Source organism: Scyliorhinus torazame, chromosome 8 (genome assembly GCF_047496885.1).
Source record: "Scyliorhinus torazame isolate Kashiwa2021f chromosome 8, sScyTor2.1, whole genome shotgun sequence".
NCBI lineage: Eukaryota > Metazoa > Chordata > Chondrichthyes > Carcharhiniformes > Scyliorhinidae > Scyliorhinus > Scyliorhinus torazame.
In genome coordinates this window covers 24,040,556-24,063,246 of record NC_092714.1, presented here as the reverse complement: position 1 = coordinate 24,063,246, position 22,691 = coordinate 24,040,556, and the positions used below count along the sequence as shown (strand labels likewise).

Genomic DNA, 22,691 nt, shown 5'->3' with positions numbered 1-22,691 from the left:
CTCTTTCCACAGATGCTATCAGCCTGCTGAGATTGTCCAGCATTTTCTGTTTCTGCACTAATTTGCTTTTGTTTTATTATAGGAGATTTATTATCGGTATCTACTGAGCAAAGTACTTCTTCAACAAATACCTCAACATCTACAGAAGCAGACACAAATTCAACAATGGATTATTCGATGCTCTCAAAAACTTCAATGCAAACTATGACAAGTACATCAGCTGCAAATCAATCAAGTGTGACAACTTATAGTTCAGAAGCATCTATATCTGGTATATCAGATCCAACAACGACACCAGATGCAACAAGTGTCTCCACATTGATGTCAGCAGCCCAAACACCTACTACATCAAATATGGCCACATCCATAACTTCTGCGATGACATCCAGTACACCAAGTGTGCCAATAACAACTTCAGTAGCTAGTACTTCAAGTGTGCCACCTTCTACATCATCAGACACAGCATCCAGTTCACCAAGTGTGCCACCTTCTACATCATCAGATGCAGCATCTAGTTCATCAAGTGTGCCACCTTCTACATCATCAGATGCAGTATCTAGTTCATCAAGTGTGCCACCTTTTACATCATCAGATGCAGCATCTAGTTCATTCAGTGTGCCACCTTCTACATCATCAGATGCAGCATCCAGTTCATCAAGTGTGCCACCTTCTACATCATCAGACGCAGCACCCAGTTCATCAAGTGTGCCACCTTCGACATCATCAGACGCAGCACCTAGTTCATCAAGTGTGCCACCTTCTACATCATCAGACGCAGCATCTAGTTCGTCAAGTGTGCCAGCTTCTATAACACCAGTCCCACCATCTAGTGCATCAAGTGTGCCACCTTCTACATCATCAGACGCAGCATCTCGTTCTTCAAGTGTGCCACCTTCTACATCATCAGATGCAGCATCTAGTTCATCAAGTGTACCACCTTCTACATCACCAGGCGCAGCATCTAGTTCATCGAGTGTGCCACCTTCTACATCATCAGACGCAGGATCTAGTTCATCAAGTGTGCCACCTTCTACATCATCTGACGCAGCACCTAGTTCATCAAGTGTGCCACCTTCTACATCATCAGATGCAGCATCTAGTTCATTCAGTGTGCCACCTTCTACATCATCAGATGCAGCATCCAGTTCATCAAGTGTGCCACCTTCTACATCATCAGACACAGTATTTAGTTCATCAAGTGTGCCACCTTCGACATCATCAGACGCAGCACCTAGTTCATCAAGTGTGCCAGCTTCTACATCATCAGACGCAGCATCTAGTTCATCAAGTGTGCCACCTTCTACATCATCAGACGCAGCACCTAGTTCATCAAGTGTGCCAGCTTCTACATCATCAGACGCAGCATCTAGTTCATCAAGTGTGCCACCTTCTACATCATCAGACGCAGCACCTAGTTCATCAAGTGTGCCAGCTTCTACATCATCAGACGCAGCACCCAGTTCATCAAGTGTGCCACCTTCGACATCATCAGACGCAGCACCTAGTTCATCAAGTGTGCCACCTTCTACATCATCAGACGCAGCATCTAGTTCGTCAAGTGTGCCAGCTTCTATAACACCAGTCCCACCATCTAGTGCATCAAGTGTGCCACCTTCTACATCATCAGACGCAGCATCTCGTTCTTCAAGTGTGCCACCTTCTACATCATCAGATGCAGCATCTAGTTCATCAAGTGTACCACCTTCTACATCATCAGACACGGCATCTAGTTCATCAAGTGTGCCACCTTCTACATCATCAGACGCAGCATCTAGTTCATCAAGTGTGCCAGCTTCTATAACACCTGTCCCACCATCTAGTGCATCAAGTGTGCCACCTTCTACATCATCAGACGCAGCATCTCGTTCTTCAAGTGTGCCACCTTCTACATCATCAGATGCAGCATCTAGTTCATCAAGTGTACCACCTTCTACATCATCAGACACGGCATCTAGTTCATCAAGTGTGCCACCTTCTACATCATCAGACACAGCATCTAGTTCATCAAGTGTGCCAGCTACTACATCATCAGACACAGCATCTAGTTCATCAAGTGTGCTACCTTCTACATCATCAGATGCAGCATCTATTTCATCAAGTGTGCCACCTTCTACATCACCAGACGCAGCATCTAGTTCATCGAGTGTGCCACCTTCTACATCATCAGACGCAGGATCTAGTTCATCAAGTGTGCCACCTTCTACATCATCTGACGCAGCACCTAGTTCATCAAGTGTGCCACCTTCTACATCATCAGATGCAGCATCTAGTTCATTCAGTGTGCCACCTTCTACATCATCAGATGCAGCATCCAGTTCATCAAGTGTGCCACCTTCTACATCATCAGACACAGTATCTAGTTCATCAAGTGTGCCACCTTCGACATCATCAGACGCAGCACCTAGTTCATCAAGTGTGCCAGCGTCTACATCATCAGACGCAGCATCTAGTTCATCAAGTGTGCCACCTTCTACATCATCAGACGCAGCACCTAGTTCATCAAGTGTGCCAGCTTCTACATCATCAGACGCAACACCTAGTTCATCAAGTGTGCCACCTTCGACATCATCAGACGCAGCACCTAGTTCATCAAGTGTGCCATCTTCTACATCATCAGACGCAGCATCTAGTTCGTCAAGTGTGCCAGCTTCTACAACACCAGTCCCACCATCTAGTGCATCAAGTGTGCCACCTTCTACATCATCAGACGCAGCATCTCGTTCTTCAAGTGTGCCACCTTCGACATCATCAGATGCAGTATCTAGTGCATCAAATATGCCACCTTCTACATCATCAGACGCAGCATCTAGTTCATCAAGTGTACCACATTCTTCATCATCAGACGCAGTATCTAGTTCATCAAGTGTGCCACCTTCGACATCATCAGACGCAGCACCCAGTTCATCAAGTGTGCCACCTTCGACATCATCAGATGCAGCATCTATTTCATCAAGTGTGCCACCTTCTACATCATCAGACGCAGCACCTAGTTCATCAAGTGTGCCAGCTTCTACATCATCAGACGCAGCACCTAGTTCATCAAGTGTGCCAGCTTCTACAACACCAGTCCCACCATCTAGTGCATCAAGTGTGCCACCTTCTACATCATCAGATGCAGCATCTCGTTCTTCAAGTGTGCCACCTTCGACATCATCAGATGCAGTATCTAGTTCATCAAGTGTGCCAGCTTCTACAACACCAGTCCCACCATCTAGTGCATCAAGTGTGCCACCTTCTACATCATCAGATGCAGCATCTCGTTCTTCAAGTGTGCCACCTTCGACATCATCAGATGCAGTATCTAGTTCATCAAATATGCCACCTTCTACATCATCAGACGCAGCATCTAGTTCATCAAGTGTGCCACATTCTTCATCATCAGACGCAACATCTAGTTCATCAAGTGTGCCAGCTACTACATCATCAGACACAGCATCTAGTTCATCAAGTGTGCCACCTTCGACATCATCAGATGCAGTATCTAGTTCATCAAATATGCCACCTTCTACATCATCAGACGCAGCATCTAGTTCATCAATTGTGCCACATTCTTCATCATCAGACGCAACATCTAGTTCATTAAATGTGCCAGCTACTTCAACACCAGTTCCACCACCTAGTGCATCAAGTTTGCCAGCTTCTCCATCAACAGCCCCAACACCTGGCTCACAAACTGTGCCAGCTTTTTCCTCATCTGCCGCAACATCTATTTCATCAAGTGAGCCAGCATCTACATCAACAGCCCCAACATCTAGTTCATCAAGTGAGCCAGTTTCTACTTCACCAGCCTCAACATCTGGTTCTCAAACTGTGCCAGCTTCTACATCACCAATCCCAACACCAAGTTCATCAAGTGTGTCAGCCTCTACATCACCAGCCCCAACATACAGTTCATCAAATGTGCCAGCTTCTACTTCACCAGTCCCAGCATCTAGTTCAAGTATGCCAGTTTCTACTTCACCAGCGCCAACGCCTAGTGCATCAAGTTTGCCAGCTTCTACATCACCAGTCCTAACATCCAGTCCATCAAGTGTGCCACATTCGACAACCCCAGCCCAAACATCTAGTCCGTTAAGTGAGCCAGCTCCTACAACACCAGCCCCTGCATACAGTTCATTAAGTGTGCCAGCTTCTACTTCACCATCACCAACACCTAGTTCATCAAGTGTGCCAGCTTCTACTTCACCAGCCCCAGCGTCTAGTTCAGGTGTGCCAGTTTCTACTTCACCAGCTCTAGCATCTAGTCAGTCAAGTGTGCCAGCTTCTACTTCACCAGCCCCAGCGTCTAGTTCAGGTGTGCCCGTTTCTACTTCACCATCACCAACACCTAGTTCATCAAGTGTGCCAGCTTCTACAACACCAGCCCATGCATCTAGTTCATCAAGTGTGCCAGTTTCTACATCACCAACATCAACACCTGGTCCATCAAGTGTGCCAGTTTCCATATCACCAGTGCAAACTCCTAGTTCATCAAGTGTGCCAGCTTCCACCTCACCTGCCTCAACGTCTCATTCAAGTGTGCCAGCTTCTACTTCATCAGCCCAAACATCTAGTTCATCAAGTATGCCAGCTTCTACAACACTAGCCCCAGCATCTAGTTCAAGTGTGCCACTTTCTACTTCCCCAGCCCTAGCATCTAGTCAGTCAAGTGTGCCAGCTTCTACAACACCTGCCCATACATCTAGTTCATCAGTTGTACCAGTTTCTACTTCACCAGCGCAAACTCCTGGTTCATCAAGTGTGCCAGCTTCCACCTCACCAGCCCCAACATCTAATTCCACAAGTTTGCCAGTTTCTACTTCACCAGCCCCAGCATCCAGTTCAGGTGTGCCAGCTTCTACTTCACCAGCCCCAGCATCCAGTTCGGGTGTGCCAGCTTCTACTTCACCAGCCCCAGCATCCAGTTCAGGTGTGCCAGCTTCTACTTCACCAGCCCCAGCATCCAGTTCGGGTGTGCCAGCTTCTACTTCACCAGCCCCAGCATCCAGTTCAGGTGTGCCAGCTTCTACTTCACCAGCCCCAGCATCCAGTTCGGGTGTGCCAGCTTCTACTTCACCAGCCCCAGCATCCAGTTCGGGTGTGCCAGCTTCTACTTCACCAGCCCCAGCATCCAGTTCAGGTGTGCCAGTTTCTACTTCACCAGCCTCAACATCCAGTTCGCCAAGTGTGCCAGCTTCTACATTACCAGCCCCAGGATCTAGTCAGTCAAGTGTGCCATTTTCTACATCACCAACCTCAGCATCTGGTTCATCAAGTGTGCCAGCTTCGACATCACCAGTCCCTACATCTGGTTCATCAGGTGTTCCAGCTTCTACCTCACCAGCCCCAGTGTCTAGTTCAAGTGTGCGAGTTTCTGCTTCACCAGTGCCAACACCTAGTTCAACAAGTGTGCCAGCTACTCCATCACCAGTCCCTACATCTGGTTCATCAAGTGTGCCAGCTTCTACCTCACCAGCCTCAGCATCTAGTTCAAGTGTGCGAGTTTCTACTTCACCAGTGCCAACACCTAGTTCATCAAGTGTGCCAGCTTCTACTTCGCGAGCCATAGCATCTAGTTCATCAAGTGTGCCAGTTTCTACATCATCAGTCCCAACATCCAGTCCATCAAGCGTGCCAGCTGCTACATTACCAGCCCAAACATCTAATTCATCAAGTGTGCCAGCTTCTACATCAGCAGCCCTAACATCAAGTCAATCAAGTGTGCCACTTTCTACATCATCAGTCCCAACATCCAGTACATCAAGTGTGCCAGCGTCTACATCACCACTCCCAACATCTAGTCCATCGAGTCTCCCAGCTTCGACTTCACCAGTGCCAACACCTAGTTCATCAAGTGTGCCAGCTTCTACTTCGCGAGCCATAGCATCTAGTTCATCAAGTGTGCCAGTTTCTACATCATCAGTCCCAACATCCAGTCCATCAAGCGTGCCAGCTGCTACATTACCAGCCCAAACATCTAATTCATCAAGTGTGCCAGCTTCTACATCAGCAGCCCTAACATCAAGTCAATCAAGTGTGCCACTTTCTACATCATCAGTCCCAACATCCAGTACATCAAGTGTGCCAGCGTCTACATCACCACTCCCAACATCTAGTCCATCGAGTCTCCCAGCTTCGACTTCACCAGTCCCAACACCTAGTTCATCAAGTGTGCCAGCTTCTACATCACCAGTCCCAACATCTGTTTCATCGAGTGTGCTTGCTTCTACATCATCAGTCCCAACAACTAGTTCATCAAGTGTGTCAGCTTCTTCATCACCAGCGCCAACATCTTCGTCAAGTGTGCCATCTTCCAGATCACCAGCGCCAACATCTAGTCCAGCAAGTGTGCCAGCTTCGACAGCACCTGTTCACGAATCCAGCCGTTCAAGTGTGCAGAATTCCACGTCATCCGCCAGAACCTCCAGTTCATCGAGGGTGACCCTTTTATCCTCCCTTCCAAGTATGTCCAGTACTGCACATCAGTCCAGCACCACGTCTCCTGCTTTTTCAGCTGGTGCATCAAGTAATTCAACCTCTGCTTTATTTGAACCTACCTCTACTGGTTTAAATGAATCAATACCTACATCAGCAACCTCTCCCTCTGGTACATCAAGTCCGTTAATGTCCACATCAGCTGCAGCTTCTTCTGTTACAACAATTGTGTTATCCTCTGTCCCAGCTACACCTTCATCTGGTACATCAGGTGAGTCAACCCCTCAGTTAGATCCACTTTTTTGGGAGAATAAATGAATCACTCTCCAAATCAGCTGTAGCTCATTCCAGAGCATCAGTTAAATCCAGCTCTTCATCCATTGCACTTAAGCCTGTTATGTCACATTTTCAATCTTTTACGTCACGGCCTTGATCCTTAATGCCAGTTAGACCAAACTCTATTATATCAGTGATTCCCATCTAGGCATCAGCCACAGGTATCTGTAATGCAGGACTTGATTCACACTTGATTCAACACCTGGTACAACAGATGTGCCCAATTCTCTGCAGTTGCATCACAGATTTTTAGTGAGTCAGCTGTTATGCATTAAGAGTGACCATATCTATGTCAGCTCTATTTATACCTGGTAAATATTAAGAGCGGAGCAACTGCTCCCGTTTTCAGCGGGTAGGGATTGCAGAGAGGGTGGAGAATCTAGACACTGCTTTGATTTATTTTTATTTATTCCACACTCCTTCCAAAGGAGTTCACTTCCTAACTGTTTCAAGCCTGATCAAATCCGAGCTATGAGACGAAGCTGGGCCTTTGATTCTAGATTCATGCTGCCTGCTGTTTTGCCTGTTGCAGCGTTTAACCAGTGTTAACCCTGCTGTTGGTTGGCTGAATCCCTGAGCAATGGGCTAATATTGTAACTGGCGAACAGCAGTCAAAACTGGCCTATGCAACTGAAAGCTAACATGCACCTTTTGAAGGGAAGGCATTGGAGCTGGAGCAGGGGTTAGGGGTCCTTTACGAGCTGAACCTGAACATGGAATGATGGAAGATTGGCACACCGTGGGAGAGAGCTGAAAGATCAATCTTCAGTGTCCCTTGGTTTTCTAGATTACGATGTTCATTTGCCAGGCTAATGCCTTCATGGGATTGTCTGCTGACACCGTAAGTGGGACTCATGGGTTAGGTTTAACCCAGAAGGACACAACTATATTGACGTGTAATGACTTTACTGTGAAAGAAAAGAGAGAAGCTGGTTTCAGGGTGAGCATGTGGGAAGATCAGCATGTCCTAAAAATGGGATCAAATCATGTTTTCCTTCGATGATAAGGCTCTGCGTTTCCTGCTGGGAAGTGTTTTTCTTCTGCGGGGAAGTGGCGAAGGTAAACATAATTTCCCAAATTATATGAAAAATAAAATTTGTATCTGGACCAATGACCCAGAGACATGAGTTCAAATTCCAGCAACTGCAGGAGAATTTAAATCCATCTTATTAAATGTTGTCCCAAATCCATGCCAAGATACAGTCAAATAAAACTTCCCAGTTTGGGATGCCCAGAGTCAAGGGGTCAAATCCCAGCCTCCGAAAAGCACACCCGAGTCTTGTCTCAGAGATTGTAATACTGATACTGGCATTGTTAGCCACAGTCTGATGCCATTTGAACCTATCGCTCGAGCAACATGAATGAAATTGATATAATTTACACATATAATTTATATTTCTCTTCAAAGCTGCCTCTGTGTTGGAGGTATCAACAAAGATTAGAAATGTGGAATTTACACAAGAACTTGGAAACAGAGAGAGCAATCAGTTCCAAGAATTTGAAAAGAATTTCACTGCTGATGTAAGTTATTTTTTATGTGTGGTGGGATATTCTCCAGGCTGATTGATGCCACATTTTTGTGTCAACATTTACTCATGATAATTGCTGGCCCTTGGCTGCTAGGTTTAGTCATACTGTAATAACCAACTTGGGGCGCAATCTACCGGTCACGTTATGCCTGAAACGCAGCGCGGCGCGACCGGAAAATGTTGGGAGATCCCGCTTCCTGGCTCATCAAGCCTCACGAGATCAAATGCGATCTCGCGAAACGTCGCGGTGTGAATCCCGGCCATTGTGGACGGATCAATTTTTAGCAAATCTGCATATTAGAGTGAGACAGGTGGCATTGCCAGCTGGCAGGGGCACTATCAGGGTGCCAATGCCAAGGTGCTAAGCTGGCATTTTTCCAATAAAGGGGATTGGGCCCGGTGGTGTATGAAATGAAATGAAATGAATATCGCTTATTGTCACAAGTAGGCTTCAATGAAGTTACTGTGAAAAGCCCCTCGTCGCCACATTCTGGCGCCTGTTCGGGGAGGCTGGTACGGGAATTGAACCGTGCTGCTTTCAAAGCCAGCAATTTAGCCCTGTGCTAAACCGGCCCAGATGGGTGTGGGGTGGAGTGCCTGAGGGCGCCTTTATATGTGAGTTAGGGTTTTGAGGTGGTTCAGGGGTCACATTGTGGGGCCGAGAAATAAACAACATAAATGACCATCTGGGGGGAGCGGGTGTAGGATCAGGAGATTTGCGGACGACACAAAGATTGGCCGGGTGGGTAACAGTGAGATTGAGTGTTTTGGTTAGAGGAAGAGAGAGACGCGATGGTCAAATGGGCAGAAAAGTGGCAGATGGGGCTGGTTTAGCACAGCGGGCTAAACAGCTGACTTGTAATGCAGAACAAGGCCAGCAGCGCGGGTTCAATTCCCGTACCGGTCTCCCCGAACAGGTGCCGGAATGTGGCGACTAGGGGCTTTTCACAGTAACTTCATTGAAGCCTACTTGCGATAATAAGCAATTATTATTATTAGATGGACTTTAACGCTGAAAAGTGTGAGGTGATACACTTTGCAAGGAGTAAATTGACAAGGAAGTATTCAATGAATGGCCTGACACTGGGAAGTTCTATGGAACAAAAGGACCTTGACCTGTTTGTCCATAGATCTCTGAAGGAGGCAGGGCAGGTTAATAGGGTGGTGAAAAAGGCATATGAGACACTTGCTTTTATCAATCAAGGCATAGATTACAAAAGCAGGGAGGTCATATCGAAGCTGTATCAATCTTTGGTGAGGCCACCATTCTGGTCGCCACATTATAGGAAGAATGTGACTGCACTGGAGGGGATGCAGATGAGACTTACAAGGATGTTGCCTGGGATGGAAGAGATTATGAAGAGAGGTTGGATAGGATGGGTCATTTCCATTGGAGCAGAGAAGACTGAGGGGTGTCCTGATTGAGGTGTACAAGATTTTGAGGGGCATCGACAGGGTGGATAGGGAGCAGCTATTCCCCTTAGTTGAAAGATCAGTCATGAGGAGAATACGTTCAAGGTGAGGGACAGGAGCTTTAGGGGGAATTTGAGAAAAAACATTTTTACCCAGAGGGTGGTGACGGTCTGGAATGCACTGCCCGGGAGGGTGGTAGAGGCGGGTTGCCTTTCACCCATTAAAAAGTACCTAGATGAGCTCTTGGCACGTCATAACATTCAAGGCTCTGGGCCAAGTGCTGGCAAATGGGATTAGCCAGGTCAGGTGTTTTTCACGTGTTGATGCAGACTCTACGGGCTGAAGGGGCTCCTCTGCATTGTGCGATTCTGTGATTTTGTGAATTACTTAAAGAGAGCGACAAATGGTGAGACGATGTTCGGAGATCAATGGCATCCATGTAGAACACTGGGAAACTACAATTAAACCTGCAGCAAAACCTCCTGACCTTAAGTTTCAGTGTGGACTATATGTCCAGATCAGGAGTTGGGTTTGAAGCAACAGCTTCTCAACTCCCAGGGAAAGGTATCGTTAGCAGAAACAAAGCTAGACACACCTCCATTTGCAGGCATTAGAATCCAGGCTCACTGTGGGAAGTCCTTATTTCCAATATTTAGAGGCGTAAAGTTTGATGCTCATGTTCTCTGGCGGGAGTGTGGTGAAGAGACAAATATTAGAAGTGGATATGTTTTCTCTTTCAGGTGGTGAATGGATTCAGCAAAACATTTCAGGATTCATACCAAAATGGACAAATTAAAATCAATGTCACGTCCATTGAAAACGGGTGCATACTTGTGAATTTTACGGTGGCAGTGTCAACAAACGTGAGTGTCACGACAGCCAGCATCAGAGAAGCGCTCATTGAATCTTTAAACAACAGTCAGAAGTTCGATGTAGATCTTCAAAACACAACCATTGTCGGTAAGGAATTCTAACAGAAGCATTTCAACCACTTGTTTTGTAAGACTTTGCAAGTATCGAGAAGGATGTATTTTTTTAGATTGCAAAAGTTAAATGAAAGGATGGGGCCTTTCATCCAGTCTAAATAGAGGCAAGTTTCAGTTAACTGATGCCAAGTTGGGGTTTTAAGGGGCCGGGCTTGGCAGGTTGGAGGAGACAATGTACAGGGCCTGACAGATGTTTAGTATCCCACAGATGTTTTGTTTTGTTGTCCAGTTTGATCCAGTATAATTGATTCTGTGAGGTGAAAGTCTTTGATTCAAACCATCGCAACATCACGATTCAGCTGTGTCACACTGACCAACTCTGAACTTTGCGGTTGGCTGGAATGGATGGTCGCCGGAAAGCAACACAGTTGCCAATAGCTTACAAAATGTTAAATGCAGATTTTTGTGAGGAGATGCAGAGCCCCTATGAGAAGAGGCTGAGTACAGTTTGGCCGTACTCATAGGAATTTAGAAGAATGAAAGGTGACCTTATTGAGAATGACAGGATTCCCAGGGGGCTTGACAAGGTCGATGCTGAGAGGATATTGTCCCTTGTGGGAGGGTTTAGCACCAGAGGGCATAATCTCAGAGTCAGGGGTCGTCTATTTAAGACAGAGATAAGGATGAATTCCTTCTCTCAGAGAGTAGTGAATCGTTCCGAATGTTCAAGGCTGAGATAGGCAGATTTCTGATCAAGGGATCGAGATTTATGGAGATAAGGCAGGAAACTGGAGTTGAGGATGATCATATCAGATCTGTCACGTTCTCATTGAATGGTGGAGCAGATTCGATGGCCCAAATGACCTACTTCTGCTCCTACGTCTTATGGCCTTATGGTCTGATGAACAGCGTTGTTACGTCCCGGAGTATCAGCGAGAACCTGACGGGTGCATTACCATGAGAAGTAGAATACTGTAAGATCCTTTCTAGCTTAAACACACCAATGACCCCTTTTTAACGTGAGTTGTAATTTAAAGCAAGTGGCTGTGTTGCTAAATTTTATCCGAATAACTATTGGAAAGGAAGATCTTGGGATAAATATTTTTCTTGGGCACCAGTGCAGATCAGCGATAGTGAATGGTGGAATGAGACAGTACAGGGTGAGGCCATTGAGACCATCATTTGTGCTGTCTCTTTCAGTTAGCCTCACTTCTCTGCCCTCTCCGCATTTCCCTCGATTTTGGTTTGAATTCACATTTCCAAACCCCTTTTGAAAGTTACTATTGGAAGTGTTTCCTCCCTTGATTCAGGTGCTGCTTTCTAGATCATAACCACTAAATGCATAAATTAAATTCTCTTCTCTTTGCCTTTCTTTCCTGTCTTGACTCCATTCAATTTTCTTTCGCATTGACTTGCCCCCAGCCGAGACAAAGTCAACCAAATGGGAGTGACAATGACATTTTTAAATGAAGAAGGTTTTCCATTGCGCCACCCTTCAAAGGAATTTACATTCATTATTAACTGTCCTTTTTATACCTGCAGATCCCGTTTTGGGCGCTTATAGTGGGGCGCCAAGATGACCCCACTATCTCTGCTGGGTTTGTTTAGCCTCTGTCAGGAATGCCCCATGAAGGCTGCTTCTACCTCATTTCCTACACCGATGCGCTCAGCTCTTCAGTGTAGGGTGATGATTTGCGGATTGGGGTTGCATTTTTAAATGCCGTCCCAATCTCCCCCCCTCCTCCACCGCGGCCTCCGGAGCACCCCCACTCCCTCCCCCCCAACCCCCCGCCCAGATTGCTCCAGCGTACCTCAAGGTTGGTCAGCAAGTGTATAAATACAAGCAATCTGACAAATTATTAAAAGATGCTTGATTTTAATTTTCATCTTAAGTTCCACCACATTCAGTGGGAGTGCTGCAACAGGACTAATCTTGAGCTTCACTGCCTCATCAACAAATCTAATTTCAACACTTGCCGCCACTTTAACTGCTGTACCTTCTCAAACATCAGCTAGTGCCGCCACCCCATCAGCTCACATAATGCCAGTGGCCCAACGCCAAACCCAGCCCTCACCAACACTGCTCTCATGCAAACTAACCTCACTCCATCTCCAATAAACAGTTTTGTGGGTGTAGCATTGGTGCATTCAACTACAATTTCTGTCACAGTTATCAGCGGAACGACCTCTGCCACCACCAGTTCTCCCACCACAACCGTGACGACCTCTGCTCGTCCAACAACAACTCTGACAACAGTTATCGACGGAACGACCTCTGCCACCACCAGTTCTCCCACCACAACCGTGACGACCTCTGCTCGTCCAACAACAACTCTGACAACCAGCTCTACAGTAACCACCACTAGTGCCGCCACCACAGCCACTGCTGCTCCATCCTGTGGTAAGTTGCATGATTATTTAATATAACAGAGCTAATATTGACACAGTAATTAATGGAGAACCATCATATCATGGCTCTCTGTTAATTACAGGCCAAATTCGATTGGATGCTGAAAAAATATATTTACGTTGGGATCTTATTGTAGATTATTACAAGTCAAAGAAACAAAGCACATTATGGCCAATTTCACCGGCCTGCCAGTTGATAACTCATGGGTAATACTGTATACACCTGAATTTCCGATACCTGCTATCAGTAGGCAGATTTTTCCGCCAACAATACAAACTTAGAACAAATAAGAAGGGGGGGGGGGGCGGCACGGTGGCACAGTGGTTAGCACTGCTGCCTCACAGCACCAAAGACCCGGGTTCAATTCTGGCCTCGGGTCATTGTCTGTGTGGAGTCTGCACGTTCTCCCCGTGTCTGCATGGGTTTCCTCCCACAGTCCATAGATGTCCGGGTCAGGTGGATTGCCATGATAAATTGCCCCGTAGTGTCCAAAGAATGGGTGGGGTTACAGGGTTAGGGCGGGTGAGTCTAGTTCGGGTGCACTTTCGAAGGGTTGGTGCAGATTCGATTGACCGAATGGCCTCCTTCTGCAGTGTAGGGATTCTATGATTCTATAAGCACATATTTGAAAAGGTGAGCTGTTGCAAATTTCCCGGTAAGAAAAGTGATCCATGATGATTTAATATAGGATGCAAGGTTGAATGGTGCGCTGGGGTTTCATTGGCAGAACTTTACTCTCGCGATTAAATGGATTAGAGTGAAGGCGACCAAGTGCAGAATTAGGGCAGCACGGTAGCATTGTGGATAGCACAATTGTTTCACAGCTCCAGGGTCCCAGGTTCGATTCCGGCTTGGGTCACTGTCTGTGCGGAGTCTGCACATCCTCCCCGTGTGTGCGTGGGTTTACTCCGGGTGCTCCGGTATCCTCCCACAGTCCAAAGATGTGCAGGTTAGGTGGATTGGCCACGATAAATTGCCCTTAGTGTCCAAAATTGCCCTTAGTGTTGGGTGGGGTTACTGGGTTATGGGGATAGGGTGGAGGTGTTGACCTTGGGTAGGGTGCTCTTTCCAAGAGCCGGTGCAGACTCGATGGGCTGAATGGCCTCCTTCTGCACTGTAAATTCTATGACATGGAGATGGTGGATCGGTTTGGGTGATGGATCATGTTCTTTCATCTTGTTCTTTCCGCAATATATATTTTTCACGCAATATTAAGAAAATGTCATTACAGCCTGCATCCTGAATTATTACATTCAACCCATTCATTGCTGAACATGCCACTAGAGTTCTTCCTCTCCAGTTATTTTTCCCTAGTGGGATGTCATCCATTTTATGTTAATATATTTAAGAAAAATGAAGTGCTTAGGATGACAATGATTCAGATGCTGAGGCTTGAGTACAAAGATGTGTGATTTTATTACAGAGCCACTGAAATTCATCCGTATTCGTTTGGTAACGGCGGAAAGTGAGACAATTTCCATTACCTGGGATACAAACAATGCAATCAAAGAGCCCTTCTTCAATGTCACAATCTCCACAATTCCAGTGAGGACCATTAGAACTGACAAAAACAAAGCTGAATTCAATGATCTCCAGCCAAATATTGAATATGCGATTAAGGTTTCCACAACAACGTGCGGTCAACTGCAGATAATTACAGAGAAAGTCAGGACAGGTACGTTGCTCAAGCATTATGTTGCTGCTGTTCTTCCCTCAGAGCTCCCAGATGCTTGTTAGCTGGAATATTTGAAATCTGCACTGGGGCAAGTGTACAGTGCAATCCAGTTTAGGGATTAACAGCAAGGTGAACCAATGAAGAACTGAAAGTGTTTATCCATTCAATTAGATGCATAGACCTGCAGCATTGGAGTTACATTGCACATTTGCGATGATGCAAATTACATTGGAGAATGGGAAGGGAACAAAATCCATGATGGACTAATCATATATTGGTTCTGGATGGGCTGAGCAGCTTTTCGCATTCTGAATTTAAAAAATTTCTCGACAGGGGGGGGCGGCACGGTGGCTCAGTGGTTAGCACTGCTGCCTCACAGTGCCAGGGACACAGGTTCAATTCCAGCCTCGGGTGATTGCCTGTGTGGAGTTTGCACTTTCTCCCGGGGTGCTCCGGTTTCCTCCCACAGAACAAGGATGTGCAAATTTGATGGATTGGCCGTGATAAATTGCCTCTTCGTGTCCACAGATGTGTCGGTCAGGTGGGGTTATGAGGTTACGGGGGAAGGGTGGGGGAGTGGGCCTGGGTAGGGAGCTCTTTCAGAGGGTTACATAGAACAATACAGCGCAGTACAGGCCCTTCGGCCCACGATGTTGCACCGAAACAAACGCCATCTAACCTACACTATGCCATTATCATCCATATGTTTATCCAATAAACTTTTAAATGCCCTCAACGTTGGCGAGTTCACTACTGTAGCAGGTAGGGCATTCCACGGCCTCACTACTCTTTGCGTAAAGAACCGACCTCTGACCTCTGTCCTATATCTATTACCCCTCAGTTTAAAGTTATGTCCCCTCGTGCCAGCCATATCCATCCGCGGGAGAAGGCTCTCACTGTCCACCCTATCCAACCCCCTGATCATTTAGTATGCTTCTATTAAGTCTCCTCTTAACCTTCTTCTCTCCAACGAAAACAACCTCAAGTCCATCAGCCTTTCCTCATAAGATTTTCCCTCCATTCCAGGCAACATCCTGGTAAATCTCCTCTACACCCGCTCCAAAGCCTCCACGTCCTTCCTATAATGCGGTGACCAGAACTGTACGCAATACTCCAAATGCGGCCGTACCAGAGTTCTGTACAGCTGCAACATGACCTCCCGACTCCGGAACTCAATCCCTCTACCAATAAAGGCCAACACTCCATAGGCCTTCTTCACAACCCTATCAACCTGGGTGGCAACTTTCAGGGATCTATGTACATGGACACATAGATCCCTCTGCTCATCCACACTTTCAAGAACTTTACCATTAGCCAAATATTCCGCATTCCTGCTATTCCTTCCAAAGTGAATCACCTCACACTTCTCTACATTAAACTCCATTTGCCACCTCTCAGCCCAGCTCTGCAGCTTATCTGTATCCCTCTGTAACCTGCTACATCCTTCCACACCATCGGTGGGACTCATGGGTTAGGTTTAACCCATAAGGACACAACAACATCTCCTCGTAATGACTTTACTGTGAAAGAAAAGAGAGAAACTGATTTCAGGGTGAGCATGTGGGAAGATCAGCATAACCTAAAAATAGGATCAAATCATGTTTTCCTTCAATGAAAAGGCTCTCAACTTTAGTGCTGAGAAATGTTTTTTCTGTTGGGACGTGGCTAAGGAAGACATGGGGCGGGATTCTCCGTTGCCCGACCCCGATATCGTAATCGGGCGGCGAATCCCATTTTATGACCGAATCGGGGGCGGCGCCTGATTTCAGATGCTCCGCCCCTCCAAAGCGCTGGCAGGGAAGGGGGCTTCGGCAAGGGCTGGGGTTACTGTTTAGGGGGTGGTCCGGTGGTGGCGAGGTGGGATCCAGGGGGTCATTATCTGGCAGGTGGGGTCTACGTGTGGCCGTCGCCATGTTGTACGGTGCGACCACTGCAGGTCATCGCTGTGCGCATGCGTGGCCAGGGACCGGCAATTCTTCGGCCAATTTTGCCGTGTAAGCCAGGAATTTTAGCCGGCGTCGCTGCTCACCTCTCATCGGTCCCCGAGTCGGTGAGGGTTCAGCACCGATTTTGGCATCGTAAAACGCCACAGTTCCCACGCCGGCATCGGCACTTTGCTGCAAAATCGGAGAATCCAGCCCATAGTATCCCAAATTATTTGACAAAATATTACTTGGATCTGGCCCAATGACCCAGAGACATGAGTTCAAATTCCTGCAACTGCAGGAGAATTTAAATCCATCTTATTAAATGTTGTCCCAAATCCATACCAAGATACAATAAAATAAAACTTCCCAGTTTGGGATGCCCAGAGTCAAGGGGGCAAATCCCAGCCTCCGAAAAGCACACCAGAGTCTTGTCTCAGACACTCTAATACTGATACTGGCATTGTTAGCCACAGTCTGATGCCATTTGAACCTATCGCTCGAGGAACATGAATGAAATTGATATAATTTACACATATAATTTATGTTTCTCTTCAAAGCTGCCGCTGTGTTGGAGGTAGCAACAAGAATTACAAATGTGGAATTTATACCAGCACTTAGCAACAGGGAGAGCAAGCCTTTCAAAGAATTTGAAAAGAATTTCACTGATGACGTAAGTTATTTTTTATGTGTGGTGGGATATTCACTCGACTGACTGATGCCACATTTCTCTGTCAACATTTACTCATGATAATTGCTGGCCCTTGGGCGTAAGGTTTAGTCATACTGTAATAACCAACTTGGGGTGGTTATTACAGTAAGGGGTGCCGAAAGGCAGCGAGCGTGAGCAATAGATGCCGGAGATCCCTCTTCCTGGATCTACACAGCTCACCACACCTCACGAGATCTAACGTGATCTCGAGAAACGTCGCGATGTGAATCCCGGCCATTGTGGGCGGATCAATTTTTAGCACATCTGCATGTTAGAGTGAGACAGGTGGCATTGCCAGCTGGCAGGGGCACTGTCAGGATGCCAGGGTGGCAGTGCCAAGGTGCTAAACTGGCATTTATCTCGTGATGGGGATTGGGTCCGTTGGTGCCCTGCGCGCATACGTGTGGGATCAGCAGGTAATATAGAACATAGAACATAGAACATAGAACATAGAACATAGAACAATACCGCGCAGTACAGGCCCTTCGGCCCACGATGTTGCACCGAAACAAAAGCCATCCAACCTACACTATGCCATTATCATCCATATGTTTATCCAATAAACTTTTAAATGCCCTCAATGTTGGCGAGTTCACCACTGTAGCAGGTAGGGCATTCCACGGCCTCACTACTCTTTGCGTAAAGAACCTACCTCTGACCTCTGTCCTATATCTATTACCCCTCAGTTTAAAGTTATGTCCCCTCGTGCCAGCCATATCCATCCGCGGGAGAAGGCTCTCACTGTCCACCCTATCCAACCCCCTGATCATTTTGTATGCCTCTATTAAGTCTCCTCTTAACCTTCTTCTCTCCAACGAAAACAACCTCAAGTCCATCAGCCTTTCCTCATAAGATTTTCCCTCCATACCAGGCAACATCCTGGTAAATCTCCTCTGCACCCGCTCCAAAGCCTCCACGTCCTTCCTATAATGCGGTGACCAGAACTGTACGCAATACTCCAAATGCGGCCGTACCAGAGTTCTGTACAGCTGCAACATGACCTCCCGACTCCGGAACTCAATCCCTCTACCAATAAAGGTCAACACTCCATAGGCCTTCTTCACAACCCTATCAACCTGGGTGGCAACTTTCAGGGATCTATGTACATGGACACCTAGATCCCTCTGCTCATCCACACTTTCAAGAACTTTACCATTAGCCAAATATTCCGCATTCCTGTTATTCCTTCCAAAGTGAATCACCTCACACTTCTCTACATTAAACTCCATTTGCCACCTCTCGGCCCAGCTCTGCAGCTTATCTATATCCCTCTGTAATCTGCTACATCCTTCCACACTATCGACAACACCACCGACTTTAGTATCGTCTGCAAATTTACTCACCCACCCTTCTGCGCCTTCCTCTAGGTCATTGATATAAATGACAAACAGCAACGGCCCCAGAACAGATCCTTGTGGTACTCCACTTCTGACTGTACTCCATTCTGAACATTTCCCATCAACCACCACCCTCTGTCTTCTTTCAGCTAGCCAATTTCTGATCCACATCTCTAAATCACCCTCAATCCCCAGCCTCCGTATTTTTTGCAATAGCCTACCGTGGGGAACCTTATCAAACGCTTTGCTGAAATCCATATACACCACATCAACTGCTCTACCCTCGTCTACCTGTTCAGTCACCTTCTCAAAGAACTCAATAAGGTTTGTGAGGCATGACCTACCCTTCACAAAGCCATGCTGACTATCCCTGATCATATTATTCCTATCTAGATGATTATAAATCTTGTCTCTTATAATCCCCTCCAAGACTTTACCCACTACAGACGTGAGGCTCACCGGCCTATAGTAATACTGCTGAGGTAATACACTTTGGAAGGATTAATTTGACAAGGAAGTATTCAATGAATGGCCTGACACTGGGAAGTTCTAAGAAACAAAGAAACCTTGGCCTGTTTGTCCATAGATCTCTGAAGGCAGAAGGGCAGGTTAATAGGGTGGGGAAAAGGGCATATGGGACACTTGCCTTTATCAATCATAGATTACAAAAGCAGGGAGGTCATATTGGAGTTGTATAGAACTTTGGTGAGGCTACCATTCTTGTCATCACATTATAGGAAGGATGTGATTGTGTTGGAGGAGGTACAGATGAGACTCACCACAGTGTTGCCTTGGATGGAACATTTAAGTTATGAATAGAGGTTGTTTTTGGTGGAGTAGAGAAGAGGGAGGGATGACCTTTTCGAGGTGTACAAGATTATGGGGGGCATGGACAGGGTGGATAGGGAGCAGCTGTTCCCTTAGTTGAAGGGTCAGTCATGGGGAGACACAGTTTCAACGTGAGGGGTAGGAGGTTTACAGGGGATTTGCGAAAAAACATTTTTACCTAGCGTGTGATGACGGTCTGGAATACACTGCGGGGGAGGGTTTAGAGGCGGGTTCCCTTTCACCCTTTAAAAAGTACCTGGATGAGCTCTTGGCACGTCACAACATTCAAGGTTATGGGCCAAGTGCCGGCAAATGGGATTAAGCAGGTCAGGTGTTGATGCAGACTCGACGGGCTGAAGGGACTCTTCTGCACTGTGTGATTCTGTGATTTTGTGAATTACTTAAAGAGAGACAAATGGGAGAAGGTGTCATGAGATCAATGGCATCCATGTGGGACATTGATAAACAACAATTAAACCTGCAGCAAAACCTCCTGTAATAGAATGCTGCCCTTAATTTTCAGTGTGGACTATATGTCCAGATCAGGAGTTGGGTTTGAAGCAACAGCTTCTCAACTCCCAGGGAAAGGTATCATTAGCAGAAACAAAGCTGGACACACCTCCATTTGCAGGTATTAGAATCCAGGCTGACTGTGGGAAGTCCTTATTTCCAATATTTAGAGGCGTAAAGTTTGATGCTCATGTTCTCTGGCGGGAGTGTGGTGAAGAGACAAATATTAGAAGTGGATATGTTTTCTCTTTCAGGTGGTGAATGGATTCAGCAAAACATTTCAGGATTTACACAAAAAAGGAAAAATTATAATTATTATCATATCCATTAGAGAAGGAAGCCTACTTGTGAATTTTACGGCGGCAGTGTCAACAAACGTGAGTGTCACGACAGCCAGCATCGGAGAAGCGCTCACTGAATCTTTAAACAATAGTCAAAAGTTTGTTGTAGATCTTCGAAACACAACTATTGTAGGTAAGGAGTTCTAACAAAAGCATTTCAACCACTGGTTTCATAAGTCTTTGCAAGTATCGAGAAGGATGTATTTTTTTAGATTGTAAAAGTTAAATGAAAGGATGGGGCCTTTCATCCAGTCTAAAAAGAGGCAAGTTTCAGTTAACTGATGCCAAGTTGGGGTTTTAAGGGGGCCGAGCTTGGCAGGTTGGAGGGGAAAATGTACAGGGCCTGACAGGTGTTTAGTATCCCACAGATGTTTCATTTTGTTGTCCAGTTTGATCCAGTTTAATTGATTCTGTGAGGTGAAAGTCTTTGATTCAAACCATCGCAACATCACGATTCAGCTGTGTCACACTGACCAACTCCGAAGTTTGCTGTTGGCTGGAATGGATGGTCAACGGAAAGCAACCCAGTTGCCAATAGCTTACAAAATGTTAAATGCAAATTTTTGTGAGGAGATGCAGAGCACTGTCATGAAAGATGAAAGAGCACTTCAGCTGGATCCTCTGGTGTTTGTCGATAGCAGGATTCCATCTTCCCGCCATTTGTCAGTGGAATTCCGGCCCAGTCTTAATTGCCAATATGTGTCCCCTTCAATCAAAGGCCCTGAAAGAATTGTTTCTCAATGAAGTAAATCCCCATGAATTATAATGAAAACAAAAAACGTAAAGGAACTACCAGATGGTCCTTGGTTGATGGGATCAGTGTTTCAGATTAGGAAAGTAATCCGATTTTTATATATTTCAAAATTAAGATTAAAGTAAAATGTCTGAAGGCCTCAGTTCTGCTTAATGATTCTGTTGGAAATATAGGACTTCAATAATATACCTGCTCGGTTTACAAGGCCTTCAGCATACAGTTAATGGTCAGAATTCTCACTTACTTCATATTTCACAGAAACTGCATTCCCACTGAAGGCTCCTTTTCTGCCATGGATTGCAGTTTCCAGATACTGCTTTGATTTATTTTTATTCATTCCAGACTCCTTCCTAAGGTTTTCACTTCCTAACTGTTTCAAGCGTTCAAGCTGTTGGCGTTGCCAGCTAGCATTTTGTTGCTTGAATCTTTGCAGAATTGTAACATCAAGGCTGAGAAATGGGGAGCACTTCTTATTTCAGATGCTCTGTGTCTCTATAACGTCCTCGAGTGCTACAACCCTCGGAGATCTCAGTGCTCCTTCCATCCAGGACTCCTGCACATAGTCTAATTTTGATTGCTCACCCAATGGCAGCCACGCCTTCAGCTGACTGGGTCCTAACCTCTGGAATTCCCTCCTCAAACCTTTGGTCTCTCTCCCTCTGACTCCTTCTTTAAGATCCTGCTTATGATTGGATTGGATTGGATTTGCTTATTGTCACGTGTACCGAGGTACAGTAAAAATTATTTTTCTGCGAGCAGCTCAACAGATCATCAAGTACATGAAAATACAATAAAATAAAATAAAATACATCATAGGGCAACACAAGGTACACAATGTAACTATATAAACACAGGCATCGGATGAAGCATACAGGGTGTAGTGTTAATGAGTCAGTCCGTAAGAGGGTCATTTAGGAGTCTGGTAGCAGCGGGGAAGAAGCTGTTTTTGAGTCTGTTCGTGCATGCTCTCAGATGGAAGAAGTTGAATGAGTGAGTAAGCCGGGTGGGAGGGGTCTTTGATTATGCTGCCCGCTTTCCCCAGGCGGCGGGAGGTGTAGAAGGAATTAATGGATGGGAGGCAGGTTTATCATAGAATCATAGAATTTACAGTGCAGAAGGAGGCCATTCGGCCCATCGAGTCTGCACCGGCTCTTGGAAAGAGCACCCTACCCAAGGTCAACACCTCCACCCTATCCCCATAACCCAGTAACTCCACCCAACACTAAGGGCAATTTTGGACACTAAGGGCAATTTATCATGGGCAATCCACCTAACCTGCACATCTTTGGTCTGTGGGAGGAAACCGGAGCACCCGGAAGAAACCCATGCACACACGGGGAGGATGTGCAGACTCCGCACAGACGGTGACCCAAGCCGGAATCGAACCTGGGACCCTGGAGCTGTGAAGCAATTGTGGTATCTACAATGCTACCGTGCTGCCCATGTGATGGGCTGCCGGTGTTCACGACTCTCTGAAGTTTCTTGCGGCCTTGGGCCGAGCAGTTGCCATACCAGGCTGTGATGCAGCCTGATAGGATGCTTTCTATTTAACCGACCTTTTGACCAAACTTTTGATCTCCT

The 22,691-nt window shown here is 46.2% G+C and overlaps 1 protein-coding gene across 2 annotated transcripts in view; it reads left to right on the top strand.

Annotated features, from left to right (window-relative positions):
• LOC140427678 (uncharacterized) overlaps positions 1 to 22,691 on the top strand; it is a 59,376-nt gene that overhangs the window by 11,974 nt on the left and 24,711 nt on the right. For both annotated transcript variants that reach the window (XM_072513161.1, XM_072513160.1), the window contains exons 2-8: positions 83 to 6,685; positions 8,159 to 8,271; positions 10,433 to 10,652; positions 12,789 to 13,019; positions 14,452 to 14,703; positions 17,189 to 17,301; positions 20,270 to 20,489. In XM_072513161.1, coding sequence (XP_072369262.1) covers positions 83 to 6,685; positions 8,159 to 8,271; positions 10,433 to 10,652; positions 12,789 to 13,019; positions 14,452 to 14,703; positions 17,189 to 17,301; positions 20,270 to 20,489 — 7,752 coding nt within the window. The remainder of the gene's footprint in view (positions 1 to 82; positions 6,686 to 8,158; positions 8,272 to 10,432; positions 10,653 to 12,788; positions 13,020 to 14,451; positions 14,704 to 17,188; positions 17,302 to 20,269; positions 20,490 to 22,691) is intronic.